The sequence below is a fragment of the Amblyraja radiata genome, chromosome 11 (genome assembly GCF_010909765.2).
Source record: "Amblyraja radiata isolate CabotCenter1 chromosome 11, sAmbRad1.1.pri, whole genome shotgun sequence".
Taxonomy (NCBI): domain Eukaryota; kingdom Metazoa; phylum Chordata; class Chondrichthyes; order Rajiformes; family Rajidae; genus Amblyraja; species Amblyraja radiata.
In genome coordinates this window covers 18,695,654-18,717,077 of record NC_045966.1, presented here as the reverse complement: position 1 = coordinate 18,717,077, position 21,424 = coordinate 18,695,654, and the positions used below count along the sequence as shown (strand labels likewise).

General features: G+C 39.9%; 1 protein-coding gene across 4 annotated transcripts in view; it reads left to right on the top strand.

The window, feature by feature from the left end:
- cxxc5 (CXXC finger protein 5) overlaps positions 1-20,848 on the top strand; it is a 120,396-nt gene extending 99,548 nt beyond the window's left edge. For all 4 annotated transcript variants that reach the window (XM_033029452.1, XM_033029449.1, XM_033029450.1 and 1 more), the window contains exons 2-3: positions 10,504-11,470; positions 16,859-20,848. In XM_033029452.1, the coding sequence (XP_032885343.1) occupies positions 10,685-11,470; positions 16,859-16,903 (831 nt within the window). In that variant the 5' untranslated portion in view covers positions 10,504-10,684 and the 3' untranslated portion in view covers positions 16,904-20,848. The remainder of the gene's footprint in view (positions 1-10,503; positions 11,471-16,858) is intronic.
- Positions 20,849-21,424: the final 576 nt, after the last annotated feature.

The following is a 21,424-nucleotide window of genomic DNA, read 5'->3' as shown; positions in this document are numbered from 1 at the left end:
GGTGGAAAATCGAAGGTAGACAAAAATGCTGGAGAAACTCAGCGGGTGAGGCAGCATCTATGGAGCGAAGGAAATGGGCAACGTTTCGGGCCAAAACTCATCTTCAGACTGAAGAAGGGTTTCGGCCCGAAAAATTGCCTATTTCCTTCACTCCATAGATGAGTTTCACCCGCTGAGTTTCTCCAGCATTTTTGTCTACCTTCAATCCATTCTGATTGTTTCTCCTCTCTTCCACCGTTTCTACGAATGTCACCAGTACAACATCGAAAAACCGTGGAGTTTACTGTGTTGCCCAATGATTCAACAATTCTCAGCCCACATTTAGTGATAAAATGTCTGCTGGCACCTGCTTAACCTATAATTCATATCTCATTAAGGGATGCAGGCTAATTTACAAAGCTGGTGTGTATTATGATTCCAGCATCATTTTTCGAATGCCACTGAATTTGCATGAATGCAGTTTTTACCACCTTGATAATAACTGCAAGCTTTTGCTGAGCTATTTTACTTACAGATATTCCACATTTAAAATATTCAAAGTTTGCCAATTGTAGGATTTTTGCTGATATTCCTTTAGATTATTTTTTTCAATCATTTGAATTTGTTAAAATGTAGAAAAAACGGCACCCAAGCAAAAAGTAAAATTTTTTTTTGTACTTGCATAGGTTTTTGTCCTTGAGTTATGGCATGAATGACCTAACTCTGAGATTCATTGTTCATTAGCTCTTTTTATCAGATCCAACCTCTGGATCATTGGTTTTATTATGAAACAAAAAATGAAGATTCTATCTCTTGTTCCTTGTCTAATGTTCATACGAAGTTAGATTTTAAAAAAATGTATGCAGACGGTAGCAATATATTCTATCACACTTTTTTCTTGGAGAAGTATTAAATATTGCGCAGTAACCCTGTTTCTAATGTTTATGGAAACCTAATTGAACTTGTAATGGACGTAGGGTGAATAAAGAGGGATTACTGTAAATTAGTTCTTGATGGTTGTCCTGGACTTGGTGGGCTGAAGCACATTTCTAAGCTGTACGAGTCTATGACTCTATTACACTAGAAATCTACATTACTGTTGGAGTTTTAAATGAGTTTAGTTTAGTTTATTATCATATGCACCAAGGTACAGTGAAAATTGTTGCGTGCTAAACAGTCAGTGGAAAGTCAATGGAAGTACAATTGAGCCATCCAGTGTACATATACACGATAAAGGGAATGACATGAATATCATTTAGTACAGAATAATGTCCAGTAAAGTCCAATCAAAGATAGTCTAACGGTCTCCAATGAGGTAGATAGTAGCTCTGGACTGCTTTCCAGTTGTTGGTAGGATGGTTCAGTTGCCTGATTGTTACAATAACTGGGAAGCAACTGTTGCTGAATCTGGAGGTGTGCATTTTCACTGGGGCAATGGATAGCAGATAGGTTTTATTTAATCTTTTGGAGAAAATGCAATAGGTTGCTTGAGATAAACATGCATTGGAGATAATTATTTTAGTTGAACTTTTCTTCCGAAATGGAAAAATGAAGCCACGCATTGCTGATACCACTGTATTGCCACATATATTTATGAAAGTGGCTGAGGATGAATTTATGCTCCAATGACTCCTGCTGAGAGTGGATCGATTGGTTTTGTACAATTTCTTATGTATGTTTCTGGATTGTAGATGTTAGCAGCATGTATGTGGCCACCCAAACCTGTCTTCAACCAATACTTTCGACAAGGAGTTGAATTTTTGCTTGACCTTCTCTTTATCATGGAAGAATATATGATTATGCAGGCTGAGATCCAAAGTTATTGTGGCAATGCTTTACTAAGCTGCCAAATGAGACAACTAAGGCATATATCCGTTAAGCATCTAGAAAATAAACAATCTTTTAAATCGGTATTGCACCATGCCTCCACAATAAAATTATGATTTTAAAAAAAATATATAGAACAGCAAGATATGAACATGTAAAGGTGCAATTATTAAAGTTCTAGAATATAGACACAAATTGTGGAGTAACTCAGCAGGACAGGCAGCATCTCTGGTTAGAAGGAATAGGTGACGTTTCGTGTCAAGACCGGAAGAAGGGTCTTGACCCGAAACGTCACCCATTCCTTCTCTCCAGAGATGCTGCCTGTGCCGCTGAGGTAATCCAGCATTTTGTGTCCATCTTCGGTGTAAACCAGCATCTGCTGTTCCTTCCTACACAAAACTCTAGAAAGTTCATGCTGATTTTTATGTTAATTGTGGAAAATATTAGAGTGGATGATAGACACGAAAAACTGGAGTAACTCAGCGGGACAGGCAGCATCTCTGGAGAGAACAAATTTAGCTTTTGCTTAGTTTAGAGATACAGTGCGGAAACAGGCCCTTCGGCCCACCGGGTCCGCGTCAACCAGCTATCCCTGCACATTAACACTATCCTACACCCATTAAGGACATTTTTTACATTTTACCAAGCCAATTAGCCTATATACGTGTATGTCTTTGGAGTGTGGGAGGAAACCGAAGATCTCGGAGAAAACCTACGCAGGTCACGGAGAGTAGGTTCAAACTTTGTACAGACAGCACCCGTGGTCGGGATCGAACCCGGGTCTCCTGGTGCTGCATTTGCTGTAAGGCAGCAACTCTACCGCTGCGCCACCACAATGTTTCGCCGGGCGAAACGATTGTGACGTTTCGGGTCGAGACCCTTCTCCTGAGTTACTCCAGCTTTTTGTGTCTATCTTCGGTTTAAGCCAGCATCCGCTGTTCCTTCCTACATATATTAGAGCAGTTTTTATATTAACAATTAAGCAAATATTAAACCAACATTGATGTGGTGGTAAATTCAGGAACACAAAAGAGAAATCAAAATACAAATTAGTTAGGAGAAACCTTTTCAAAGTATTCCAAGTTCTAGCCAAGTAACTGGTTTAGTTTGGTTGACACCAGGTAAGATGGATTGAAAATTAGACATAGTTCTCAAAAAACAGAACTGTGAACTTATTATTATTGGCTTTATTCTGGGTCTATCACATTGCATATGAACCGACTAAAGCACGTGAAGCATCATTTTGCACATGATTAGTTTACTAACTATGTTAAAACCTTTTGACCATTAACGATTGCAGTACTATTGGCATGGCAATCCTGTAGTTTGACTGGAAGATGCGTGATTTTATAAATATTCTTCTGCAACTCTTTTGATCTTAACCTTTTAACCCTGATTTTGCATTTTGATTGTAAAATCTAAGATAGTTGTCAGAAACATCTGCAACTCCCAGGCAATCTTCACAGATATATGTTCACGTGGTAAAGAAAATACACCCAAGTTTTATTCAATTAATGTTACTTAAATATCATAGATCTCTAAATTCTCAAAGAAACGATATGAATGATGAAGAGTTAAATAATTTTAAGGAAGATTTTCTATAGGACAGATGGGATTCTAAGAAGAGACTGCGATGAAACTATTTCACTACACGGATGAGACAAGGCCGACTATGGGCTGTGACATTTTTTAATCAATATTTCAAGGTTTTAAACAATCCTACATGTCGTTATTATAATAAATTGTGATCAGTGGGGAACTTCTCAATATCACTCTTTCAGATCTTCTCAATATCACTCATCAGTCTGAAGAAGGGTCTCGACCCGAAACGTCACCCATTCCTTCTCTCCAGAGATGCTGCTTGTCCCGCTGAGTTACTCCAGCATTTTGTGTCTACTGTACCTTCGATTTAAACCTGCATTTGCAGTTCTTTCCTACACATCACAGGTTAACTCAAAGTAGGTACTGTGGTTATGCAGTAGAGACAGGAATATATATATATATATATTTCCTTTTGAAATTTTATCCATGCTCATATTTAGTAAAACACAATTTATACAGGAGGTAAGGCTGGACACGAGGGGTGGGAGATGGAGCTTATATTTCAGGCCGCCGGGGCTCCAACACCAAGACCCGGTGCGTGGCCTTGCATCACCCGGCGTGGCTTTAATGGCTGCGGGACATTTAACATCGCCCGCCGGGGGCTTTGACTCTGTCTTTGACTCTGACATGGGGGGGAGAGGGGAGTGCAGGGGAGAGATATGTTTAAGTTTTGCCTTCCATCACAGTGAGGAGGACTCACTGTGATGGATGTTTATGTGAATTGAATTGTGTTGGTGTGTGTCTTGGTTCTTTTTTTGTATGGCTGCAGAAACCAAATTTCGTTTGAACCTCATGTGAGGTTCAAATGATAATAAAAGGTATTGTATTGTATGTATTACAAACCATGCTTTAAATTGCAAAGTAGTGCGAGGGGGTGGGGTGGGGTGGTGGAAAGAACAGTGTGGTCTGGTGAAGGCCAAGGGAAACAGTGGTAACAGTGCTGGCTGAGTCAGGGTGGCCAAATCTTGTGAGTTATTGGAGATCTCCAGGCAGCATTTGTGAAGAGAGAAAAAGTAAGTTAACATTACAAGATATGTTAACCCTTCATCAGAATTGGCTGTACCGTGCACTTCTTTGGAAGAGCTTAAGCGTTTAAAGACCAAAAGGTCAGAGTGAGATTGGGTTGCGAAATTAAAGAGGCAAGCAACTGAAAGCTTCGCAATAGACAATAGGTGCAGGGGAAAGGCATTCGGCCCTTTGAGCCAGCACCGCCATTCACTGTGATCATGGCTGATCCACAATCAGTACCCTGTTCCTGCTTTCTCCCCATATCCCTTGACTCCGCTATCTTTAATAGCTTTCTCTAACTCTCTCTTAAAAGCATCCAGAGAATTGGCCTCCTCTGCCTTCTGAGGCAGAGAATTCCACAGATTCACAACTCTCTGGGTGAAAAAGCTTTTCCTCATCTCTGTTCTAAATGGCCTACCCCTTATTCTTAAACTGTGGCCCCTGGTTCTGGACTCCCCCAACATCGGGAACATGTTTCTTGCCTCTAGCGTGTCCAATCCCTTAATAATCTTATATATTTCAATAAGATAACCTCTCATCCTTCTAAATTTCAGTGTATACAAGCCCAGTCGCTCCATTCTATCAACCTATGACAGTCCCGCCATCTCGGAAATTAACCTTGTAAACCTACGCTGCACTCCCTCAATAGCAAGAATGTCCTTCCTCAAATTTGGAGACCAAAACTGCACACAATACTCCAGGTGTGGTCTCACTAGGGCCCTGTACAACTGCAGAAGGACCTCTTTGCTCCTATACTCAACTCCTCTTGTTGTGAAGGCCAACATGCCATTAACTTTCTTCACTGCCTGCTGTACCTGCATTCTTTCTTTCAGTGACTGATGAACAAGGACCCCCAGATGTCGTTGTTCTTCCCCTTTTCCTAACTTGACACCATTCCGATAATCTGCTTTCCTGTTTTTGCCACGAAAGTGGATAACCTCACATTTATCCTCATTAAACTGCATCTGCCATGCATCTGCCCACTCACCCAACCTGTCCAAGTCACCCTGCATACTCATAGCAGCCTCCTCGCAGTTCACACTTCCACCCAGCTTTGTGTCATCTGCAAATTTGCTAATGTTACATCATCCTTCTTGACTGAATGGAGGTGCTCTTTCAAAGTGATCATCGAATGTAGAGGACACCACATCATGAGGACTGAACACAATATCGCTGCTACTTACTGCTCCAGTGTGGAATTTAACCTTGCTGCAATTAATTGTGAGGAAATGTTGATAAAAATAATCACAGACCTGAGTTTTTATTCTGAGATCAGGTCAGCCTTATCTCAGTCATGCAGTGAAATAATTTTGCTCCCAGTTTCCACCCTGCTTGCTCTTTCACCTGGTCTAAACCTGACACTATCCTTTTTATGACTCCTCGGTGGGTAGGTTAGCAAGCAAATATTTATTACAAGCACCAGGCTTTCACAACTATCCTGATTACATCATCTCCCAACCCCCTCCCCTACTTTCTTTAAGGACACCATTCCATTCTTCCATTGTCTCAGCCTCACCAATGTTTCAGAATTGTCCTTCATTTTTCTTATCTATGGTCCCTCCTTCACTTTAGTTGGTGGCACTCTCAACTATGGCTTTTTTGTTCCCCGCACCACTGCATTCATTCTCTCTTCCTTTGCTCACCAATGATTAGATTCCCCTTTCATGAAAGCATTCTACAGATCATCCTCTGCAACATCCTCCATTTTCAAGAAAATCCCATCACCAAATGTATCTTCTCACCCCTTTCGGCATTTTGTAGGGACGGTGATATCTTGGTTCCCTCTACCACCTCCATCAACACACACATGGCATCTAACTAAGCAAATGCAGGAAATGTGATGCCTGCCCTCGGACTCGTTCCCTCTCCACCATCCAGCAACTTAAACACTTTCCAACTGAAGCAGCAATTCATCTTCTTCCAATTTAGTGTACGCAGAAATAAGGATCTGCGGATGCTGGTTTACCGAGGGGAAAAACACAAAATGCTAAAGTAACTCAGCGGTTCAGGCAGCATCCCTGAAGAGCATGGATAGGTGACGTTTTAGTTTGTGACCCTTCTTCAGACTGATTGCAGGGGTGAGAAATAAATCTAGGAGGGGCAGGACAAATCATGGCAGGTAATAGGTGAGAACAAGCGAAGGGTGTTTTTGATAGACAGATGGTTGGACAAGGGCTGTGGATGAACGCACACAGGGTGCGAGACAAAAGGATTAGAGAGTTGCGAATTGTCAAATTAGCAGATTGATGATTGTGTAGCTAAGGGAAGGAATGTAAAGGAAGGAGCGAGCTAGGTAGTGCATTTGGTTTCATACTGTGATTCTATATTGGATGAGAGTGCAAGAATATTTTTTTTGTGTATGATATAATCACAGCAAAATATATTTCTTCAATTGTTCAAGGGATATGATCCTAATTTTGGTATGAATCATTTGATGTTGATATTAAAAATAAGCCTTGAATGGTAACGTAATTTTGCTCCTTCCTATTTCTGATAAAGTGTTAATGCTTTTTTCTTTTCCACAGATGCAGTCTGATCTACTGAGCGCTTCCAGCATTTTTTGCTATTTTTATTTTGGATTTCTAGCATTACGGTTCTTTTTCTTTTCCAAATAGAGTTCTGTTGATTGAGTAGGACAAATGGGGGAACTCTAGTCATCATGGGCGTAGGGTAAGGGATGAATCCCTTATCAATGAGATGAGCAGGAATTCCCTACTTTGAGATTCTGTACTGAGAGAAGTAGATGCTGAGTCATTAACTATATAGGCTGTCGGAGCCTTTTTGGACCCCATTGGAACTGAGGTCAGTGGCATTGAGCACAGAGGTCAGTGGCACCGATGTCAGGAAATCCTTCAGAGAGGTGAACCCCCGAAAAGCACCTGGACCTGATGGTATACCCGGCCGTGTTCTAAAAACCTGTGCGGACCAACTGGCGGGAGTTTTTACGGACATTTTCAACCTCTCACTTCTGAGGTCTGAGGTCCCCACCTGCTTTAAAAGGGCATCAATTATACCGGTGCCCAAGAAGAGTAAGGTGACATGCCTCAATGACTATCGACCAGTGGCACTAACGCCGGTGGTGATGAAGTGCTTTGAGAGGTTGATCATGGAGCAAATCAACTCCTACATCGACAAAAACCTGGACCCACTGCAGTTCGCGTACCACCACAACAGATCAACGGTGGATGCGATCTCGCTGGCCCTCCACTCCGCACTGGACCACTTGGACAACAAAAACTCATATGTCAGGCTGTTATTCATTGATTACAGCTCGGCATTTAACACAATCATCCCCTCCAAACTGGTTACCAAACTCGCAGAACTGGGTCTCTGCGCATCCCTCTGCAACTGGATCCTCGACTTCCTCGTCCACAGACCGCAGTCTGTTCGTATTGGTGGAAATGTGTCAGCCTCAATAACAATCAGCACGGGAGCACCTCAAGGCTGCGTGCTCAGCCCCCTGCTGTACTCACTCTATACCCATGACTGCGTAGCGAACCACAGTGTGAACTCCATCATCAAGTTCGCTGACGACACCACTAGTGTGGGGCGTATCACTGATGGGGATGAGTCAGAGTACAGAAGAGAGATCGAGCAACTGTCCATATGGTGCCAGCACAATAACCTGGCCCTCAACACCAGCAAAACCAGGGAACTGATTGTGGACTTTGGAAGGAGTAGGAGGGGGACCCACAGCCCCATTTATATCAACGGGTCGATGGTTGAAAGGGTCAAGAACTTCAAATTCCTGGGCGTGCACATCTCTGAAGATCTTTCCTGGTCCGAGAACACTAACGCAATTATCAAAAAAGCTCATCAGCGCCTCTACTTCCTGAGAAGATTACGGAGAGTCGGATTGTCAAGGAAGACTCTCTCTAACTTCTACAGGTGCACAGTCGAGAGCATGCTGACCGGTTGCATCGTGGCTTGGTTCGGCAATTTGAGCGCCCTGGAGAGGAAAAGACTACAAAAAGTAGTAAACACTGCCCAGTCCATCATCGACCTTCCTTCCATCGAGGGGATTTATCACAGTCGCTGCCTCAAAAAGGCTGGCAGTATCATCAAATACCCACACCATCCTGGCCACACACTCATCTCCCTGCTACCTTCAGGTAGAAGGTACAGGAGTCTGAAGACTGCAACAACCAGGTTCAGGAATAGCTACTTCCCCTCAGCCATCAGGCTATTAAACCTGGCTCGGACAAAACTCTGATTATTAGCAACCACTTTCTGTTATTTGCACTACCAGTTTATTTATTCATGTGTGTATATATTTATATCATGGTATATGGACACATTTATCTGTTTTGTAGTAAATGCCTACTATTTTCTGTGTGCTTAAGCAAAGCAAGAATTTCATTGTCCTATACAGGGACACATGACAATAAACTCACTTGAACTTGAACTTGAAAAGGGAGGTTGAAGCCAAAGATATGCCATGACGTTTTGGAATGTGGAATAGGTTCGTGAAACCGCATGGCTCACTCCTATGTGTAAGAAAGAACTGCAGATGCTAGTTTAAATCGAAGGTAGACACAAGATGCTGGAGTAACTCAGCGGTACAGGCAACATCTCTGGAGAGAAGGAATGGGTGATGTTTCGTGTCGAGACCCTTCTTCACTGGCTCACTCCTACTCCTGTTTCTTAGGTTATTATAGTCTCTGATTGCTTTGAAAGTCAACTGCTTTGAAAGACAATTCGATTTAGCATGTCCACAACATACTGTAGGTAACATTCAACCAGCAGCCCTATGCAAGCCTTGCCCAATTATGTTTTCCATTGCAGTTAATTGGTGCATGAGAGCTGTCAGTCTGCTATCACCCATCAAAAAGCTAAAATGCAGCAGATGCTGGAAACCTGAAATTTAAAAAATCTGGAAATACTTAGCAGTCAGTGAATGTACCTGTTGCTGAGTGTGCTGTGCCAACTTTCCAATTTTTCTCCCGGAGTTTATTTTAATTTTCTGTTTTAAATTTGGGAACTCTTTAATATACAAAGTGCAATGGCATTTACTTTTCGGTTAGAATTAGTTGATGGGGGGGGAAGGGTGATGAGGGGGGGAGGAGTATCATAAATGAAAAATTTAACATGCTCGTTAGCAATCTTTGTCCAAATTGTGTGTTCCTCCAGCTTTTACTGTGGTTGCTAGGCTATATTCAGGTAGACAGATGACCTCCTTCATGATCTCCAACTACTAAGCCATGAATGTTTGAAAATGGCATTTCTAGGAATGCGTGTACCTTTCCTTTAAGGTCATGTGGTCTTCGGAGAATAACCCAGTGCCCTGTAATATTCGTAGCAAGACGATCAAAATTGAGAAAGAGGGAATGGGTAAGATTATAACCTAATCCAATATAACAGGCTTTTTTCAAGATCACTGACTTCTTCTCTCAAGATCATGTTCTGTTAAGGACTAAAGATCTTTCAGGTAAAATTCTGGGGTGGCAATTCTAGTGTTCAGCGTGCCAAGTGAGCTTTTTTAATTGAGCTTTGCTTCTGAAATCTGGCTCAGAATTTGAGAAAATGTTCAAAGCATGTACTTTACGATGTTGAGCATTTAGTATATGCAATAGAAGACTATGTTAGATTTCAAGTGACATGATTATATCAAAATACATACATTTTGACCTATAGGACACTAGGTACAAGTGATCTAAGAGCGGCATCATTATGCCATTCACAAGTAGCCGAAGACAAATATTAATAATTATTCAGGATGAAGTGAGGTGCCACAATAGTTGCTCTGAGACAACTATATGAAATAAATGGTTGATTGCTTTCACAGAAATTAATTTAAAAGTTTATTATTGGAGTTGAGAATTCAATTCATCCCACTATAGCAGTTGAGGGGCTGTGTTTTTCTAAAGTAGTATCAAGTAATGTTTGTGGCAATCTGATCAATTTTAATGCATAAACATCTCAAGAATTCAGTTTAAAATGCCACAAATATCGCTTGTGTTATGTGTCTTTTCTTTACATTTCATTACAACAATTGTGAAATGTTCGAAATCTATTTTCTGTGATTTTTAAGACTTCCAATAAAAGTTAGGCCAAAGTTAACTATTTCCTTGTTTCCTTTATTTAAAGAGCCTGGTGATCCCTGGGGTATCTGCAGAAGGTGCCAAACAGGAGGTACGCAGACATTTCCAGATAACTTTGGAGCTGGTCAGGATTTGCAATAGTTTTCCAGCTGAGATTGGTAAGAAAGTTAGTTCATAGAAACTTCACAATTTTGGTTTGTGAAAAAAGGAACACTGCAGAATCTTTAATGATGTCCAGTGCCAGCCAACTTACAGAGCAACAAATCACTCCGAACACAGAAAAGGATGTTCTCAAGGACGATGAACTTACAGCTGATTTAGAAAAGCGGAGCAGGAGTGGTATAATAAATGAGCCAATAAACAAAGTTTTAAAGAAACCCCGTTCATCAACGCGCTTTTCGACATTTGGCAGCAGTAGCTCAATGAACGGGCAACTGCAGAATGGAGGTATCTTAGTAAATGGAAAAGATTCAACAGTTCTTCAAAACAGTTCTACCTCAAAGCACAAAAGAGTCTCTCACATGCTGGACAAATCTGACAGATCACTGGAAAATTCATCAGAGGCACAGAGTGAAGTACACATCATTCCTTCTACAGATCTTCAAAAGCAGGTGGAACCTGAGCATATTTTCCTCTCCAGTGAACGAGAAGCTGGTATTTCTGACATGGAGGTCGTATCAGCAGCTGAAGCAATAAGCAGTCCTGTTGATCTGCCCTTCATGAGCGGCATTCCATTGAATCCAGGTGTTTTTATTATGACTCCTGCTGGGATATTCATGGCAGATAGTGCACTTCAGATGGCTGGTCTGGTAGAATATCCCTTGCAGAATGACCTTGCTTCAGCCATTCATTCTGGAAAAAAGAAGAGAAAGAGATGTGGCATGTGTGAACCCTGCAGGAGAAGATTAAATTGTGAGGAATGCAGTAGCTGTAGAAATCGCAAAACTGGCCACCAAATTTGCAAACTGCGAAAGTGTGAGGAACTTAAAAAAAAACCCACAGCAGCATTGGAGGTAAGGATTGCTCTTGGTTTTCATTCAAATTACACTTTAGCTTGACAAAAAGGTGAAATAATTCAAAATGCACCCATATATGATATGAAATTATTTGAATATGACTAATGTACAAAGCAGTGCATTTGCATGGTTATGCTTGGATGAATTTTGCAGTCCTCTGCACATCAAGATTATATTATCATTTTATCCTCACCTCTGGCAATAACGTCGTTATAATATTGCACATCTTAATAAATACAAACTACTGAAGAGAAAATTTAATCCCTTCGCCTATTTGTGCAAAAAAAACAAGCAGTCCTTTTTCAGATTGTTTTTCAGCTGCTTTAAAGCTGCCATGTATCGTTAATAGGCTGGTCTATTAATTAACAATTATTGATCCACAGTCACACGGGATGTAAAAAAAAACTTCTGAATGTTTTGAAGTGATTCTTAAAAATGCATACAAGTATAATGTTTAAGAAAGAACTGCAGATGCTGGAAAAATTGAAGGTAGGCAAAAATGCTGGATAAACTCAGCGGGTGAGGCAGCATCCGTGGAGTGAAAGAATAGGTGGCGTTTCGGAGCGAGGCCCTTCTTCAGACTGATGTCATTTGACTTTCAACCCTACTCTTGGATGATTCGTGTGGCATAATTCATCTATTTTATTAAGTTAGCTATGATTTTTAAAATAGTACTATGATTTAAAGATTTGTTTAATGGAAAGATTTGATGAAAGACAGAGTTGATATCTGATAATTGTGGCTTTTGTTAGTAATAGTGTAAAATTGAAATTCAAGGAATATAATTATGTACATGTAGTTTCCCATATGTTTGGATTACTCCAGATTGGTTTTATAGTACTTTGTTTGAATGTGACATAAATCATGTATATACAGTAGAATGCCATGCAGACAACACTGTCATGATGACTCTATATATGTCATGTTGCCTCGATTGCCATGTGAGTCATATGCCTGGACAGCTGAGATTGAATTTATCAAGCACTCAAGTGCATTTAGTAATCGTCTATTAGTTAATCCATTAAAATGTTGGGAAACATAATAGAATTTCTTACATGCTGTGTCTTATTAGGAACAACTTAACTTTAAGGTGCAAAGTAGATACAGTCAACAGAATGGTGATTCATTCAATCTCCAATGTAGCCATGGGTGTACGCAAGGGCAGCTCCAGCTCCCAGGATCATGGAAACCCAAATTGTTCTAAATTGTATTTTGCATTTGAAATCCTACCTTCTTTTACATTTTTTAGGCTGATTTTTGGATGAATTGCACTGGAAATCAAGCAAGCGCTCTGCGCCCCAATGCTAGTCCAATGTTTCTCTCTGCTGTCGGGAATTTAGTGAGAGCTATGAGGTTACATAATGAGACCATATTTATCCAGATTATTTAAAAATGAAAGTTAAGCATTTTAAACGTTTTTGGGAGGCTAAGAGAGTGCGGATAAAGAAAACCTATTCTTGTAGCCGTGAGGTCAGCAATTAGATAGTACAGTAAATAAACATTATTTGAACATTTTCTACTCGTTCGCTGACACTACTTCACAAAAAGAGGCTGTCTGGTTCATAATATTACATTAGAAGTTTAATGTTACGTCACATTAGTGTTTTATGTGTCATTCCTAACTGTCACTGTATGTCATGTTGTCACTTGTGGGCTGAGCACCAAGGCAAATTCCTTGTTTGTGAATACTTGGCCAATAAACTTATTCAACTTAATAGATTAAGTCTATGGTACATTATACAATATTTGCATTTTTGATTTCTCATTTTGTATTCGAGTATTGTGTTAATTGTAAGATGGTAATAAAAAGTTGGTCATGGCTTCCAAATCTTGTGCCCATTGGATTCAGACAAATAGGTGTATTGAAGAACAATGAAAACTATGGTTGTAAGGCATATTATAAAGCATGTGATGAAGCAAATTAATCTTATTAATAGCATTTTATAATATTGTCTGCACCATTTGTAAAGCAATAGATTTTCTGCGATCAAATTGTCTAAAATATATTTTTCAGTAGGCTTTCTTAAAAAAATAGCTTCCTTCCAATTATCCCTCTCTGTAAACTATAAATGAGCAGATTTCTAGGCTAGAGAAGTTGGAAATGCTCATTTCTACTTGTCTTTATTTTATTAGCTTTTTTGGAACACCTGGCTAGTAGAGCTGCTGCCTTACAGTGCCAGTGATCCAGGTTCATTCCTGATCTTGGGTGCTATCTGCGTGGAGTTCGCTTGTTCTCCATGTAACTGGTGCTCTGGTTTCCTTTCCCATCGTACAGATGTACAGAGTGGTAGGTTAAAAGACCACTGTAAATTGCTCAAATATGTAGGTGAGTGGTAGAATTTAGGGGGAGCTGATGGGAATGTGAGGAGAATTTAAAAAAAAATGGGATCAACATAGGACCATTGTAAATGGGTGGTTGATGGTCAGCGTGGACCCAGTAGGCTGAAGGGCCCGTTTCTGTGCTGTGTGGCTCTGTCTCTGTGACTTTATGTTCTTCATGCCATCTTCTTTACTGCTAGAGCACCATTGCCTAACTTTACCAGTGGATGATGGTGTGAAGAGATGGGAAATGTTCTGAATTTAATTCTAGCTAAGTGCTGAGCCGGTTGACCCTGGTGAAGATGCTACAGGTAACTCCACTCCCCTTGGGGAGCATCAAGCTGCTTTTGGGATTTCATATGGGTCGATAGGGAGTGATATCAGCGTCTCTATTGGTGTGGGTGCTTCTCATGATTGAATGGCTCACTAGCAGTCACCACTAAAGCTCCTGTACAAATAATAGTCTCTTGATCAGGTTGTAAAGGTCAAATGGCAATCTGCACACATGACTGCCTGAGGGGGTGGGGAACAAATTATCTAGGGTAACAAAAATAGGCAGTCTTGAGTACTTGCCTGGAGGCATCTTCAGCATCCTGGGATCTGTTATTATTAAACCTTTACCGCTGATACTAAATAAATGATTCAATTACATATTGTGGAACTTGTGATGTGCTTACCAAAATACCTTCAGTGCTGTGGCACGGTTAGAAATCTAACAGGATTATGATTGTTAATTGTATCCGTATCTTTTTAAAACTGCAGTTGGAACGAAAACTTAGGATGTTTATGATACAATAAGTAAACTTCGGTTGCATTAAGAGCTTTTCTGTGTAGCTAATTTTGTGATATTAGTGTGTCACAGTAGGCTGCTCCAGGAAATATTTTGGGCTGAAAATTGTTCTCTGGTCCTTTAACGAAGAGAAGGACAATTTTCCTTTCAGGCTTGAACGTGGTCAGCTGCTTCCATTTGCAGATAGATGCTGCAGCATGAATGAATTAATTGCAGAATATTTTTCATATCACAATGGATACTGTTGACTGAGTATCTACCAGAGCTTTTTAAATGGTCACTTTGAGATCACTGCATTTCTGGATCCGTCTATGTGTCTGATTTTAGACTCCATTTATTTTTGCAGCATGCCGATAATCTGGAATCAGATCTCTGGACCAATTCATCTTTGACAAAGAGGGAGAAATAGGCCAATCTATTTCACCATAGAGTTTACAGATGACTATTGATATCCATTACTCTCTGCTGTTGTCTCTAGAGCAAATCTGCTTATTAAGGCAATTTAAGGCCAGAGTGCCAACATTCTGGCTGTGTCCTTGAGGAAATGGTATCAGTATTACCCACAATGATCTATAACAGTGCTTTTACATTTTTCGAGTGGTATATTTAGACAAATGTTACTGATTGCAAACTATTTAGTGCTGGAGTTATTGCCCTTCATGAAGGTAAATCTCATTTATCAATGTGGCATTTGTCTCCTATGAAGGGATTATTTTCTTAGATGATCTCTATAGCATGTATAATTTAAGTCTAGAGGGCACCTCATTAGAAGAAAAGAATGGATTACTCATTATCATCTCACTTTATGTCAAATGAAGGTCTGTTAAATATTTGCTCGATATTTCTGAGTAAATTACATCTTTATAAGTACGTTTGATAGTTGGACAATGCATTCAGTATTCTTCATTAGGAGCCACATCACTTGTTGAATACAGTCTTTACTATATAGGTATAATGCTGATTGTGACAAAGGCAAATTGCAATGGCTGTTCCCAGTGGGCAGTGTTGTGCTGAGGTAACCAAACTACTGTTGTCAGGACAGTTCATTTTACCTGCACTCTTGAAGGTTACGCATAAACTTGTATGTAAATGTCATAGCGGTAGAACTGTTGCCTCACCGTGCCAGACACTACGTTTCGATCTTGACTATGGGTGCTTGTTTGTACGGAGTTTGTACGTTTTCCCCGTGACCGTGTGGGTTTTCTCCGAGATCTTCGGTTTCCTCCCACACTGCAAAGACATACAGGTTTTTAGGTTAGTTGGCTTGGTATATAAATATAAAATTGTCCCTTGTGTGTGTAGAGTAGTGTTAATGTGCTTGGATCGCTGGTCGGAGTGGACTCAGTGGGTTGAAGGGCTTGCTTCCGTGCTGTATCTTTAAACTAAACTAAACTAAACTACACATTGATGATATTATTATTAGGTCAGAGAGGGTCCTCAGCTGAGATATATTTGCAACAACGGACACTACTGACATCTTATGTGAAGAAACAGTAGTTTGACAAGGTACTATGGAACAGTGCTCTTCTCTCTGAGATGTGGCACAGCCTCCTAAGAAGAAAAGGGAAAAGCGAGAGACTCTGGATAAACCTGAATGTTCAAAAATAAAGATTGTTTCCATGTGCAGTAGCATTTTCCTAATGGTAATAACTCAAAATAGTGTTACTGAGCCGTATTTGTCAATATCCGCTCTAAACTCTGGAGTTTTGAAATGGTGAATGCTTATCAATGAAGGGTAAGTCGCAGGGAATTTATTTTTTCACTTAGGAAATATAAACCGCAGCCGCATAGAAGCTGCCCACTTTGAACAGATGATGAATAAGTAGATACAATAGTTTTAAACTGTATTTGTGAAGGAGGCAACTTTTGCATCTCTGAATATATTTAAGAGACGAAAAGAGATGATCATTATAAAGTGAATCCTTCCTGAATCAGCTAATGATGGAGACCAAATAAGCTTTTTGTGTAGTCTAATTTTAGAATGTAAGTTTGAAAAGTGAAGTGATACCAAATATGTTCTGTGAAAAATGATTTTTCTGCCTAAACTGGAGTGATGGCATCTTCTGTATGGATTTGTTTTTATTTTATAAAAATCGAGTAGCTGTTGAGGGAAGTAGTATGGTCTCACTCCTGCAGCCTGTGGTTTATTTGAGTTTTCTAGTCTTTTAATCAATTGCAGGTTTACTGAAGCGCTTTGCTGTGCAACATTGTGCATGTAGATTTATGACAGTTTATTTATCATCGTATATAATTATTTCCCTCTTTTCTGATTGCAGAAAGTGATTCTTCCTTCAGGAGCAGCATTTCGATGGTTCCAGTAGATGTGAGCACGCAATTCCCAGAGTTGTGTCATTAAGTGCAATGTGTCTGCTTGCTTGTATTGTCTCAGGCAAACATTGTCGGCTGAAGTAAATGGACGCACCCTGTGTTTTCTTAGAACCAAAACTCTTTCTGCAACTTTCATTCCAATTTTTATGGAGGTGAATTTTATGTTGTAAGAATAAATATCTTTAGTCATTGTACAATGTGTCAGTGCTATTACAACAAATCTGTAAAATACAGTACCAAGACAAATTGGGCAGAGTATGGACAATCAGATTTTATTTGTATTTGATGTTGATGTCTGTTATGTATGTTGGAAGATGCTAGGAGTGTTTAAGAAGTTAATTTTACAGATATCTTTTAAGACTAGTTGACTGAACACACTGTTCTAGACATAGCACAACGGTTCAATTACATGCCTTTTTCCAATTTACCTTTCTTCTATATTTTAATGCATATTTTCCCAATAGTCATTGGGTTAGTCATTGAATAATGACACCTCTTGACATTGGAAAATTGAATACATAAGTAGGCACTAGAATATAATTTTTATTATTTTGTTTGTAAACGTTTTTGTAAATTGCTGAATTAACATCACTGCTGTGGTGGTCCTCCAGTCACTGGTTTACATGTAAAATCACCAGCTTCACACCAATTGCATGGTGCATTTTGTAATGATTTGGCTGTTTTTGGGCTGTTTTATGTAGAAAATCAGTGTTTCTTTTGTGTGTCAAATTTCATTTTTTGGGGCTCATAGCCTTGCATGTGGCACTTGCCGACCTTTATGATGAGCAGACTGATTTCTGGAAATGGTGTTCAGGGAGGTTAGCTTTTTACAGTCCAGCAAATTTTTCATTGCTTCTTATGCAAAAGTTCACTTAACACAGTTCTTCTAGTTATTCACAGGAAAGAGTCAGTGTCCCAATTGGCTTCCCTTGGTTGATAACAGGAATCTTTTGTTTCTATAATCTCCTTATTATGGCAGTGTCGTGTAGGCAGTGCCATTGTCTGTCCACGCCAGCGACCTGGGTTTGATCCTGACCTTGGGTGCTGTCTGTGTAGAGTTTCCGCAATCTCTTTTTAATTGCACAGGATTCCTCCTGGTACTCCAGTTTCCCCACCCAAACCCCAAAGATGTCTTAGATAATTGGTTACAGTAAACCCTCGCAATAACAGACCGTGGGGGTGGGGGGGGGGGGGGGGGGGGGAGGAAATGATACCTGTATCGCCAATTGTCCACTATAACCAAGTGAGGGGGGTAGAGTTTAACCCGAGGATATGAGGGAAGAAGCACGGCATGGGGGGGTGGGGGGGTTTAAATAAGTGGGAATTCACAGGTTGAGGAGACCCCGGCTCTACACCCGATGCACCAGGGACGGGCTCGGTACTCACGCCACCTTCATGCTGCTCACTCTCCCCGCTCTCACAACTAGAAGCCAGGTGGCACCAGCTTGTTAAGTAACTGGCGGAAGTGTAGGGGGTGGTGCGACGGGAGCCTGTCTGCTATAACCGAGATCCGCTACATAATGGTCCGTTATTGTGAGGGTTTCCTGTATTGTTAATTATTTGCAGTATAGGGACTGGTTGGGAGAATGGTGGCTGTGAATGAGTGAGAGATTATGGTATAGGGTAATGTGGGATAATGAGATTGAAGGGACTGCTCGGTGGGCTGGCATGGGCTGGAGGGGCTGAATGGTCCCTTTCGATATCAGAAGGAATCATGTGTAATAGGAAAAAGATGATAATCAAAAAAGCATGTACATTCATGGGTGATGCATACCATAGAAGTTCCTCAAGGATGACTAGGAAGCAGAGATGCAGGAGCTAATAGAAGATCTGACTTACAGAAATGCAACTCCACACAAATTTCCCCCAGAGAACTTTCAATACCTACAGACAAACAATGTCTCTGTGAAAACACGCTTGCCAATTGCACTCAATCGTGGATGTTGGTTGTAGATTCTACAAAGTTCAAAATAACATTGAATAATGTATGCTGAAAATATCTGTAAACGCAAAAGTCCAAATGTTTAAACTGGTTTGATTCACGAGAAATGAATTGTCGGGATTTGATTGCCTCTGCTGGCACAATTTGCTCCTTTATGACCGGCTGCAAAGGAGTGAACCTCTGCTGTTATTTTTGTCGCCCACTCATTTTCCCTTGCTGAGAAATAGTCCCATTCGATTTGCGGATAAATTGGTTGGCGGAGAGTTCTCGGGAACAGAGCTCTAATGTAGCCACAGAGTGCCTGTATGTGGAAAAAGAAGGGCAGGAGGTTTTCAGTAATAATCAAATAATTTTACAGCCAAGTGAATTGTATTTTGATGATTAAAACAGCAAGTAATAGCATTTATAGTTATATAACTGTTTGGAGAGGAGAATAGCATTTACATTTTTGATTTCCAGTACTTTAAAACAATTAATACACACTTTAATGCGATGAGTATCAACAATTGCACCTCACCAAATTAAGCACTGAGGTCCTAATGTATTAATAATGCTATGCACATAAAAGTGGGTCATTAAATAATTGGCATAAGAATGAATCTTAAACCAGATTGAAACTGTGTTCACATTATTGTGTTATATTCAGTATGAATTAAGCTGCTGTTGCAAATGCTTCTTCCGGGGTAAATTCAGAGTCAGCTTCCCACCCGACACCAGCAGAAAATGGAACAAGAGGCCAAATAAAGACTGTGTAATCTTGCACTGCTTCCCTTGATATCACATGAACTGAACTCCACGAAGCGTGCTTTATACACACGCTTTACCACTGTAAACATTTAGACGAAAGGCTGCTCCCCTTCTCCACTTTCCTGACACTTGAGTTATCAGCTATTGTAACAGAGCATCAGATCTGAATATATTCAGGCAGACATTGAGCTCTGGTTTGGATAGAGCAGTTGAATTTACAAGCAGGATGAAGCTAAACAATGTCAACAGGAAGTATGAAACAGCAACATATATGATGTAAGCACCTCTTTTTAGAACATGCATTTCCTATATTTAAAGAGCCAATTTATTTTAGAAAGCACTGATGTCAGTATCTTGTGTGAAACACATGGTTTTGGGGTGGAGGGGGTGGGGGGTTGAATAATGGGAATGGAAATCTTGGGAAGTAGGTCACACCAGGCAGAAGCAAATAGAATGAGAAAGAAAATAGTGGGCAGCCAGTTGGCAGTTTGCTATCATTTGCTTTGTGCTACCACACAGGAAAAATCTACAACCTCTGTAGAATTCATCATGTTGGAAGCAAAGAAAGATTGCTGGTTGATAGCCATCCTAAATAGCTGCTAATTTGAACTGGTGGAAATTAGTTTGGGCAAGAATCAAGGTGTAGGAGTCACTGTTAACCAATGATAATCACAGTCATTGTTGATCTCTTATCCAAAATAACTGATGTGTTTTAATTAGTTATACTTTTTGAATAAAAAGTGTGCACAAATAATGGTGAAACATGTTTCTTTCCCCAGAAACATACGTTTTAGAGACCTTGATAAATTAGAGAAAAAGTAATGGCTGTGGCAATTCATGATTTTTTGGGGAATATTCTTCAGAGTAAATATTGGTTCAGGGTCAATCATATGATAATATATAGGAATTTTCTGTTATAAACTAGGTTCATGCTACTTTGAAATGATATTTAAAACCTTTGGTTCTCTTTCTCAGCGTGAGCACTGATGTTTTTATTTTCTCTCTTTTAATGATTTCCCGATCTTGTGAAAGAGCAATGTTGATTTGCCATGAAACACATAAAATATATGGATATAATTTTTTTTTTTCTCTTTATGTAATTCATTTCAGTGTTGTAAACTGGTCTTAAGATTTGGTATGTTTAAAGCAAAAACAGCAAAAGAAAATGGAACAAAATATATGCATCAGCAATATGATGTCTTGTCTGTAGCGATTCTGTATACAAATAAAAGAAGTACTGTAAAATTTAGTAAGCTTCTCATATTTGATCATTTAACAGTTGTATGGTTGAAGTCAGTGCTTACAATACTTGAGTGGAATATGAGGAGTCATAACAAGTCCAATGCTGACAATGAATGCAAGCAACTGGTGAGTTCACTATGAGCTGATGTGTCTGTAAAATAAGCTCTAATGTCTGCCTATTAGTGAACTTGTTAAGGTCATCAGAACTCAAGGGAACAAAATTAGCAGGACCATGACGATTGAGGCTTTGTCCTTCATGAGGCACACATTATTATTTGCAATTCCGTGAATCTCCTATTAAAGCTTTATTATTAAACAAAAATCTGCAAATTTGTAATAATCTTCTAATTTCAACGGGTGAAGGCTGTGTGTGTCGACATTATTCTCTGCCATTTTATTACTCAACAAAAATAATATTGTTCTGTGTTGGTTATAGGTTAAAGGTGTTTCTTGATTTTCCCCTCCTCCCTTCTCCAGATCACCTCACTGAAGACCTCTGTAGAACCACCTCAGTGGCAAGTTGATAAAGCAAAAAAATGTTAACAACATCCTGGTTTTCATTGTAGGAATGGTGTTGTGCCTG